The 11,381-nt window shown below is 41.8% G+C and overlaps 1 protein-coding gene across 1 annotated transcript in view; it reads left to right on the forward strand.

The window, feature by feature from the left end:
* COL14A1 (collagen type XIV alpha 1 chain) overlaps nucleotides 1–11,381 on the forward strand; it is a 136,376-nt gene that overhangs the window by 109,908 nt on the left and 15,087 nt on the right. Inside the window, 1 exon segment of the mRNA XM_029286115.1 lies at nucleotides 440–628. Within this exon segment, the coding sequence (XP_029141948.1) occupies nucleotides 440–628 (189 nt within the window).

Consider the following 11,381-nt stretch of genomic DNA (forward strand, 5'->3'; position numbering starts at 1 on the left):
AAAGAGAAAAGAAAAAAAAGAGAGAAAAAAGAAGCATATTCTTGCTACATTTCAGTATTAAATTCTAAATCATTTCATAATAGCCTCCCTTTTAACAAAATCCAAATCCAAAACAATCCGAGTCGCTATAAAACCTTTACCATCCATAATTATCATCTCAAATTTAATATTTATATCTTATTCTGGGTTTCTTCCTATTCCAAATAGGTTTCCATAGTCGAGTCTCTAGTTCCGCAGATACTATCATTGTTCTAATGATTAGCTGCTAGATGTATTTGTGCATTTTAAAAAAGAATTACATGTCTGTGTAATTTATTGGGCCAGGCCCAACTCATAACTCTCAAATCAATGCCCCCTTCTTCTTATTATTAATATAAAGCTCAATCGGGATAGAGTTCTTAGATGAAGCTTATGTTTTCTGTATTGGTCTGCTTGGCAGGTCATTTGGCTAGATACAACTCAATCTTAAATCAGATTCCAAGCAACTCGATCTCCACACGGACTATCCCGGGGCCCCCTGGTGAACCAGGACGACAAGGCTTACCTGGACCACAGGGAGAGCAAGGATCTCCAGGAAGCCCAGGTTTTCCTGGCAATCCTGGGCAATCTGGAACACCAGGAGAAAGAGGTAAGCGGACTGCTAAGATATATAAAGCTGGAGCTTGTCCAAAGGTCACCAAAGACAGCCTACTATTGCAGGAGTTTAATATTAGGGTACCCCTATTATGAAGAGCTTCCATTTGAAGCTCCCTCTTCTGTGAAGTTGAATTTCCATCTCAAATGTGAAAATTGTGCCTGGGTAAGTATTGTGCTCAACTTGAACGAGGATGACTCTGTTCACTTTCATCTGTCTTCAGTCCTGCCACTCCCTAAGTGACTGATAGTCTTCTGCCCAGCTGGAGTCTATCAGTTGTCTTCTCTTTAGGAAATGACAGAAGAACTGATGATCTGTGGGAACCATCAGTTATCACTCGTTGATAGATTGGTAACCTGCTGACTGAATGGGGGACTGCTAGAATTATTTTTGACACACAGATCCTGGGGGGTTTTTTTTGGCATGGCCACGCCACATCTATCCAAATTACACCCTATTTTTTTTCCTGAAATACTTGAAGTCCAGGAACCAGAATAAAAAAATAATTCACTGTGAAATAAATGGACCTTTATTCCAGGCACAAATATTTTCCACCAAATGCCTTCTCTTTCCATGGATCTCTATCCTGAATGGAAATGTGTTCTGAACATGTGTAGTAATATTTGTTCCTTGAGTTAGAAGACTACAAATTTTAGTGATATAAAAAAATATACTCTACTAGACTTTCCCATTACTAACCTTTCTACCAATTCTTCACACTGCTGACTCAAAATCATCTCTACTGTCATTTTAATTCATTGTTCCTATTCTCGGGAGCACTAGAAAAAATGTGCTCCATCATTTCATAAAAGCTTCCCAAGACTGCTTCCACAAATTACCATAAATAAGCTGAAGGGACACTGAGATGTCCGCAGGGTGATTGAAAAGGTCAAGAGCGCAGCCTCAGTCATGGGATCAAAGCTCTGTAATGAAGGTAAAAAAGAGAGAGGAAGCCACCATAAAGAAAGTGGTGAAGAAGCCATAAAAATAAGAGTTGAGGAAAGAGCAGCGAGGGGCTGAATGCTGCTACTGCTTTAATTTGGAAATGGGATGCAGTAAATAAATCTTTGTTTACATGCGTGTACGAATAGTCTGCTATTTTAGAAATAAATGAAATTGATAGCTGTTCCAAAGGTGATTTTTCAAAAGGCAACTGAACTTTCTTTGTTTTTCCTTGAAGACATTTTGCTTCTCATCCAAGAAGCTTCTTCAACTGGATTAGAAATGAAATGGCTTCAAGGAAAAACAAAGAAAATCCAATTGCTTTTTGAAAAAGCATCTTTGGGACAACCATGACCTGGATGGCTGAGAATCTCCATAGACATGAAGTTGATAGCACACTATCAATAAATCTACTCTGAAGTGAATCTTATACACACACACACACACACACACACACACAGAGAGAGAGAGAGAGAGAGAGAGAGAGAGAGAGAGAGAGAGAGAGAGAAGCACATCCACTCACCCCATATGTAAGTGTATGTATAATTCAGCAGCCCAAGCCAATTAACATGCAAATGTAGAATGTCTGGGAATTGCATTGTTTGGATATTTTTTCCCCTTCACTTAATGCATTAAACCTCTCATCTGGTATCCATGGGATTTGATGTCACAGAGTTGGTCCTGATGAGGAAACCTTTCAGCACCCTCCAAGACCCCCAAAGTAAGAAGAGGCAAGATTTAGGTTTCTATGGGAAACAGGTTCAAAGAGCTTCTTTGTTTGCTGGCACGGGGAAGAAAGGGGTTGAGCTACGGAGGGGACATGGGAAATTGGAAACCAGAAAGAGGCTGAAAGTTAAAATGAGGGGACTAAAGCAAAGTGGGATGCAGCAGGAAAAGGATCTAAAGTGGCATTCTGTGCCTAATTTATATACATATATTTAAGCCTGAAAGGTCTTAACACCAGTGTGAAAGAGATGAATTACAAAGAATAAAAATAGCAATTTCAACAGTGGTACTGTTTCCCAAATATCCAATGCCAAGTATGTATGTTTACACAGAACATGCTGGAAAGTTAAGTTTGCAATAAATAAGATAAAAGGGCATTAAAGTTCTATTCAGAATTTGTCAGCAAAATTGTTTTCAAAGTTTTTTTTTAAAAAAGGGCGTTTTGGCAGAATTAAATTGCTCATTTGGAACTGCCGACACTGGGCTAGTTCAGGCTGAGAATTTTATAGCCAGCTGTGTTGATAAAGAAGATGGTCTAGTTAGCAGTACAATTTGTTGCTTCTTTGTTTTTATAACAACGGATTGGAAGACTCAGGCTACCAGACTTGGGTTGCAGAAATCTGGGCTACCACTCTGCTACCACCATAGCAATAGCACTTGGACTTATATACCATCCCATAATGCTTTATAGCACTCTCTGAGCGGTTTACAATATCAGCATATTGCTCTCAACAATCTGGCTCCTTATTTACTGACCTTGGTGTCATGGTTCCGATAGATGAGACCAGTAGAAATAAGAACTCTGAGGCAATTGCTTTCCTCAAAGAACACATTTAATGACTATATAGTATCCGCACGTACAAAGGTGAAACCAAGACTGAAAGTTCCCCACCCCCCAAGGTTACAAAGTAACAAGTTGAACTCCCCAACCCTGCAGTATGTCATAAATCACAATCCCCAATTAACTACTTTGGCGGACTTTCTAACGGAAGCTTCAGCTGGCCAAAACTTAGGTAACTTGACCTTGGTTCCCACAGAACAGTTATTGTTATGTCTAAATTAAGAGAATACATCTTCCCTCCTCCCATTACTGTGGCAACCAAAAAACGAAGTGAAGATGGCTGCAGCCAAATTCGTTTGAAGGTTGACACTTGGAAGGATGGAAGACTGAATGAACCTTGCACCTTGTCAGGGTCGAACTACAGACTATGGGCAGAATTAAAGTGCAATACTGCTTTCTAACCACAGTGCCACCAGGAGTCCTCTGCCACCATGGCAGCAGAATTAGAGTTTGATCTACCTCTTTGTTGCTATGTTGAGATTGTTTCCAAAACTCCAGATAAACAATGATTTGGAGCAAGAGGATGGGACTCTTTGCAACATCTGTTTTTTGTGGTGGAACAATAGATATTTTGAAGTTTCACAAAGCTTAAGTGGAGATATTTGGAGAAGATGAAATTATTAACAAGACTTAGGGATGGCAACTTAGAAGATCAATCATATGCATATTTTTTCACATCCACATGTGGTTATGAGGACATTTAATAGAGGTCTACTCTGGTCCAAGACAGCCAGTTTGATCTAGTAATTAGATGCTGGATTAGGAGTACAGAAATCTGAGTTTCAGTCCTACTTTAGACATGAAAGCCACTGAGTGACAGAGCCAGTTCTTCTCTCTAACCCTAGGAGGAAGGCAATGGAAAACCACCTTTGAAAATATTGCCAATTACCAATAGTACAATGAAGGTTTGAAAGTTGGCTACAGTTGAAGTAAGCTGACATTAGCTGTTTCAAAATGTGATTGGATATACACCTGATAATGAAACATTAAGATGAGTGAGATTCTCTGAATATTTCATCCACTTCACCACCACTTCATCACCTACCAATGTCTTTGCCTTAATGGATGCAGAAGTTCCATCAAACTGAGTGGAAATTTCAACATTCACTTTAAGAATGTCCTTGACAAAATGTCCACGGCTTCCATATTCTCAATTCATCCAATTTTCGGCAGATTAGCAAATAGTAAAATTTAGATTAAAGCTTTGACAGTGAAAATGAATTATAAGCTGTCTCTGAATACTGTACTGATAGATCCAGAAAGGTTCCTGATTGTGTTAGTAAGTGGGGAGGATTTGCTGGCCACATGCAGCTCATCAATTCGAGATCCAAATTTCCAGTAAACAAGAAGAGAACCTTATAGCGCAGATACATGACAAGCTATATTTTTAAATTTCATTTGAGTTTTCGAAGAGATTTTCTGGCAATCTATCTGGAAGAACAACATCTGTTACCAAAAGGTTTCTATCTTTCCACACATGTACAATCAACTTGGACAGCATGGAAACTACTTTCATCTTTTCCAATAGGACATTAGTTTATGTCTTATTAATTTATTAATAAGGAAATGAGTATCAGAAAGGATTGTAAACAAATATCTCCTTCATGATTAACTCTAATTTCAAGCCAAGGACACTATTTGGCTTTGATGAGTGCACTAAGGGCTGTTCTTAAAAAGGTTACACAAAGAAGATGGATTCACACACACACAAAAATTAAATTGAATTCCTGCTTAAGTACCTATGCATTCAACCATTTTCTGTCACATTAATAATTGCAAATGTATTTGAAACTTTTGCAAAGCCCCCTATGTGTTTGAGATTTCAGAAGATGGAGTCTTGTTGAATAAACATGCAACATTTTTGTGACTGAGCTGCATGGGGGCCTATTGGTGAAGATGGTGACCTCCCACTTGGAAGGCTGAGAGTTCAATCCTAGGTAGAGGCAGATTTTTCTCTCCTAGGGTGCAAAGAAAAAATATCTGCTGTGAACTCCATGTAGGCATTAGGAAGGGCATCCAGCCAGTAAAGGCTCAGCTCCATCCAGTCTCTCTGTCTTTACCCCGAATAGGGACTATAGCAGTGATGACGAACCTTTTAGATACCGAGTGCCCAAAAAACGCCCGTCCCGCTCCCCCACCTGGCTGCAGGGCCACCTACCGCCATGGCAGCCACGCCCTCCGCCCGTGCCCCGCAGCATCATCTGTGCGTGATGGGGTGCGAGGGCAGAATCTTGTCCCTGGTGCCTGGTTGCCATGTCCTTGGCTGCGCTACTCCATGCGGGCCACACCCAGGGGCGACTCTCCTCCAGGGGGGCTGCTGATGAGGGGGCCGTAGGGGGAGGCATGGCTGGGGCGACGGCGCACGTGCCCACAGAGAGGGCTCCGACTGCTGTCTCTGGCACGCGTGCCATAGGTTCGCCATCACTGGACTATAGGGTCCCTATAGAATCAGTCTTAGTAATATATAAATAAAGATTTGACATTAATAGCCCATAGGAAAAAGGCACAGAAAAGTTACTCTCAAAACTTTTGATTTTATGTGTCCATATACGTGCATTAGTTAAGAATCAATGTCCTTAATATTGTTGTTCAGTCAACTCTTTGTCATCTGATGCATCTCATTTCACCAGGATTGTTTGTCAGTGACTGCTTCTCTGAGATGTTCCAAGGTTATATTTGTGACCTCAGTGTCTAGTCCAGCGGTTCTCAACCTATGGGTCGCGACCCCATTTGGGGTCGATCGACCATTTCATGGGGGTCACCAAGCAAGGCTGTTCACCATTTTTTTCCCCTTTTCTGGCGGGTGCCTTACCTCCCTTGGGCTGGGCCAGCTGGTGGTCGGCCTGCTCCGTCTCTGCCGCTTGCCAGCTACGCCTTGGCCGGCGCAGGGGGCGGAACCACGCATGCGCGGCGCTCCCGGGCAGGGAAAGTCCTCGACTTACGACCGGTTGGGTAGTCCTCAACTTATGACCGGTTTAGTCCTCGACTTACGACCGGTTTAGTCCTCAACTTACGACCAGTTTAGTTCTCGACGTACGACCGGTTGGGGGTCGCAGCATTAAAAAGGTTGAGAACCACTGGTCTAGTCAGACACTCTATTTTTTTTCTCACACAGCTTTCAATTTCCCAAGCATAAAGTTATTCTTCAAAGACTTTTATCTTTTCATTCTGATGGTAAATAGCAAAAAACATTCATTCCTTCTAAGCTTCCTTATTAAATTTCTCAAGGTGTTGTAAACAAAAACTTACAGATCGTCTTCAAAGTATGATCACATTTCTGTTGCTTAGCATAGCAATTGTTCAGTGAGTTCATGCCCAATTTTGCAACCTTTTTGCCGTGGTTGTTAAGCGAATCACTGCAGGTGTTAATGACGTAATTGTTAAGCAAATCTGGTTCCTCCTATTGATTTTGCTTGCTGGCTTGGAAGTTTACAAATGGTGATCATGTGACCTGAGGATGCTGTAACCCAGGGGTCTTCAAACTTGGCCCTTTTATGACTTGTGGACTTCAACTCCCAGAATTCCTCAGCCAACGTATGCTGGCTGAGGAATTCTGGGAGTTGAAGTCCACAAGTCATAAAAGGGCCAATTTTGAAGACCCCCTGCTGGTTTTGATGACCAATTTTGATCACATGATGTAGGGATGCTGCAATGGTTCTAATTGTGAGGACCAGTTGTAAATCACTTTTTTCAGTGCCATTATAATTTCAAATGGTCGTTAAATAAATGATTGTAAACTCAGGACTACTTGTATATCAATGAGTCTAAAAGTTTTCTCTAAGCGATTTAAGAATTGGAATGGAACGAGTGCGTAGGCCATAAGTTCAAAACGGATGAGAGATTTTTCTCTTCACGCAATATGCATGCTTTAGGGAAATTTCTTGGCCTCTGAAAGCAGTCAATTGAGAAGACAACCAAAAAGAACTGGTGAGAAGATAACAAACAGTGCAGCTGATTAAGAGTTGAAGATTTAGCTGTCGGTTAAATTGTTCTAGGAATGGTGTTTTATCCAGATAAATCAAATTCATGGGAATTTGATTTAGCCATTTATCCTTTAATCTTCCAGGTTTTACTTTGCTGTTTCCTGCACCCTTAAGTCAAAGTAAAATCACTATAACTTAAAAAAAAATCAGCCGCACAACAATGAAAACAATTCTAATAAGAGCTTCCTTGAAACTTCCATCATTTCATTTGTTTTTAATTTCACTCCTAATTAGACTTTCCCCCAATTTGAAAAGCACCATCAGACTTTGGTGTCAATGAGATGACAGACTGCATAAAATCCGTAAAGAGGGAGAGGAAAAGACACTCCCCCCCCAGACCTATTTCTTTCTGCTAATTAAATATTCACTCTACTTTTGCCCTGCTTTGTACAAGTAACATCTCTTCCCGTTGAAATTATTTCATGAAAAAATCCCAGTGTTTGTTTTAGGGAAGAAACCCACAGTAAACATAAAAGCTAGAAATAATGAGTGGCAAACTCTGCGTGCCAAAGGTATGAGTTCAAACAACTCTGGAGTTATTTGTTGGCACCTTGAACACAGAGCAGAAACAGCATTAATTACGCTGTGGTTTCTGTGTGCTAGAATTTGCTTTCCAGTTATTCCACCAGAGAGCTTATGACTGAATATTTCACACATTAATCATAAATACTAAAACCAGAAGAGTCAACTAAAGGCTCTTCTCCGCATTTTCAGTGATGCAATTCCCTCTTGTCCTTGAGACCAGAGAAAAGACCCAGGTGGGTGTAGTGGTGAAGGTGCTGGCCTAGCAACCAGGAGACTGGCCCAAAGTTACCCAGCTGATTTTCATGCTCAAGACTGACCTAGAACTGAAACTCTCCTAGTTTCTGGTCCAGCTTCTTTGCCGTTGCATCCAACAGATGTAGTGATTGTGTAGTACAACTTCCCTGAGGTCAGTGTTCCTATCAGCCCCCTCCCCAAAGAGAAATGGTCACAGAGGCACAGAACTCAATAGCCAGATGTGAGGAAGGGGTCATGAAGAGGACAGCTGTTGCCCTTCTGCAGGTTTTTCTCATAGGCAGATTGGGATGTTTGCATTCAGGATAACTTGTACTGTTTTTATCGGGGGGAAATGCTAGTTTCCTGCTAAATGGCTTGGATCAAGCTTCTGCCAGATGATCAGAGTTACAAGATTAATAGGAAATAAAATATGATTGGAAATTTGGGTTAAAGCAGAGTGTGTGTCCACTGTGAGATTGGTTCTGAACATTTGATTCTGAACATTTATAGCATTCATTGTTTTCCCCTACTAACTACAGTCTGATTCTTCTTCTTCTTCTTCTTCTTCTTCTTCTTCTTCTTCTTCTTCTTCTTCTTCTTCTTCTTCTTCTTCTTCTTCTTCTTCTTCTTCTTCTTCTTCTTCTTCTTCTTCTTCTTCTTTTTCTTCTTCTTCTTCTTCTTCTTCTTCTTCTTCTTCTTCTTCTTCTCCTTCTCCTTCTTCTTCTCCTTCTCCTTCTCCTTCTCCTTCTCCTTCTCCTCCTCCTCCTCCTCCTCCTCCTCCTCCTCCTCCTCTCCTCCCTTTTTCCCACTTCACTGGCCTCCTGTGTTGACTTTCCCCAGAGTTGGAGATGAATTGGCTAACAAATAAGGAAATAAATAAGTAACCAAATAAATAAATCAGATGGACACTCCCTGTTTGACTTGGGCATTTCTACTACCAGGATGTGGATTTCAGTGGTTTACCCAGGAGAGTAACTGACATAGCCACATTGTGTGAATATTGCTAGTATCCCTCATAGTATTTTCAACAGCACCGGGCCAAAAGAAGAAGGCCAAGATAATTATTTCTTTTCCACATATATTAAATACTTTTTTTCAAATTTTGGAAGGAGGTTAATTTAGTCCAGCTGCTCCAACCCTTATTCTTCAGAATTTCAGTGTGTACTTTTAATCTTAAATTGCAATGGAAAACCATGACTTCAGGTTTCCTTTAAGCCTGAATACAATTATGTCTTTCCCAAAAAAAAAAAAAATGCCTGGGAAACTAGCCTAGGATCTTGGCTTGGTGATTGATTTTCTACTAATTGCTTTATTAATCTTATGCCAAACCACCTGACTATGTCTTCTCTCTGAAACAATGCTAAATATTCAGTGTCAGCCTTAGTTTCTGGCCAGACAAGAACTCTGGAGGTTGCGACCTACAAGCCAGTTAGATTAGATTTTAAGCCAACAATCCATGGAAACATTATGATTTCAATTTAAGTACAATTTGGCTAACCCTTGAATTGGAATTGAGTCCTGCTGCCATTACAGAGTTTATTCCACCAGTGCCTACGTTTGATTTCCTCGTTCATCTCTCTTGGGTTATCCACGTGGATATGACAAAACATGGAGGAAAAGGCTAAATTGTACAGTAACTTCCCATTTATCAGGGATCCACTTTTAATTTCAAGCAGCTGTCCCTGGATATTTAAAATCCTTTGTGGTGAGAGGTTTGAGGAGTGGGATTGCCCATCATGACGCTAAACACCGAGCCCAGGTTCAGAAAGTTGCTATCCAGAAGGTAGTTATCATATTTATGTCTCTTCTTTCTTCCTCCCATTGCTTCTCTTGCAATGTTCTTCCAACTTTTCTTCTTTTACCTGGGGAACCCGCAAAGATGCTTTTTTTCATGAGGCAACTGGACTTTCTTGGGGGTTTTTTTTTTGAAGACATTTCGCTTCTCATCCAAGAAGCTGTCAACACTGCTAATATTGGATATTATCGCTTTGACAAGATATGCAGAACTGTCTGGTATTTTTATAGTTAATTTAGATCAGTGGTTCTCAACCTTTTTAATGCCGCGACCCCCAACCGGTCGTAAGTCGAGGACTAAACCGGTCGTAAGTCGAGGACTAAACCGGTCGTAAGTCAAGGACTACCCAACCGGTCATAAGTCGAGGACTTTCCCTGCCCGGGAGCGCCGCGCATGCGTGGTTCCGCCCCCTGCGCCGGCCGAGGCGTAGCTGGCAAGCGGCAGAGACGGAGCAGGCCGACCACCAGCTGGCCCAGCCCAAGGGAGGTAAGGCACCCGCCGGAAAAGGGGGAAAAAATGGCGGACAGCTTTGCTTGGCGACCCCTGTGAAATGGTCGATCGACCCCAAATGGGGTCGCAACCCATAGGTTGAGAACCGCTGATTTAGATGATGCTGGGAGGGGAGGAGAAAGATAAGGAATGCACGGGATAGGAACGGAAGTGAATCTTTGCCCCTCAGGCTGATTGGAAAACGTGATTTATGACTGCAAAATAGGGGAGGGGAATAGCCTGGAATGTTATGTGCAAGGAAAGGAAATTCAGATCTTGGCATCCATCCATGCTGTGCCGACACTCTGTCACATAGAGAATAAAGACTTTTTAGGATAAACAATGCCTGGAAGTTCTTTGAAGCGTTTCATTAGTCGGAACCATGACAGAAGCTTCTTCAGCTCTGACTGGATGGTCAGAGCTGTAGCAGCTTCTTGGATGAGAAGCGAAACGTCTTCAAAGAAAAAAAACAAGAAAGTCCAGTTGCCTCATGAAAAAAAGCATCTTTGGGATAACTATGACCTGGATGACTGAGAATCTCCATAGACATTTACCTGGCGAAGAAAGCAATTTGCTACTCTGGCCGGGGAGGGGGTGTAAATCTAGTGGTTAAGGCACCAGACTAGAAGCCAGGAGACTGTGAGTTCTAGTCCTGCCTCAGGTATGAAAGCTGGCTGGGTGACTTTGAGCCAAGCACCAGGCTAACAGAGAGTTCTAGCCAGCCTTAGGCATGAAAAAACATCTGGCTGACTTTGGACCAGTCACACTCTCTCAGCCCAGTTCACCTCACAGAGGTGCTGTTGTGGGGAAAATGGGAGGAGGAAGGAGTATTGTGTGTGTTCATCACCTTGAGTTATTTATAAAAATAATTTAAAAAAATAAAGTGAAAATAACACATGAAGTGAGAACAGGAGATCTGGGAAAGCAGAGCACATAGACCCCGAAAGTAACAACCTGCCCAAAGATCCTTCCAGCTCATTGTCAATTAGTATAACTTGATTCCCGGGGGGGTTGTGTTAGATCGCGCAGGCAGTAAGACACGAGTCGAGTGACAGTCAGCTCTCGGTTTATTGGCAAGGCATAAAGTAAATCCAGACTGGCATCTGGGCCAGGGGAGCCCTCTTTTATGGGATTCCCCTGGCTTGTAATCACACAATTCCATTGGCTGGTAAGACCCCGTTGCTAGTTAGCCAACCAGCAACGGGCATGAAA

The sequence above is a fragment of the Protobothrops mucrosquamatus genome, unplaced genomic scaffold (genome assembly GCF_001527695.2).
Source record: "Protobothrops mucrosquamatus isolate PMUCROS unplaced genomic scaffold, P.Mucros_1.0 scaffold2934, whole genome shotgun sequence".
Lineage (NCBI taxonomy): Eukaryota > Metazoa > Chordata > Lepidosauria > Squamata > Viperidae > Protobothrops > Protobothrops mucrosquamatus.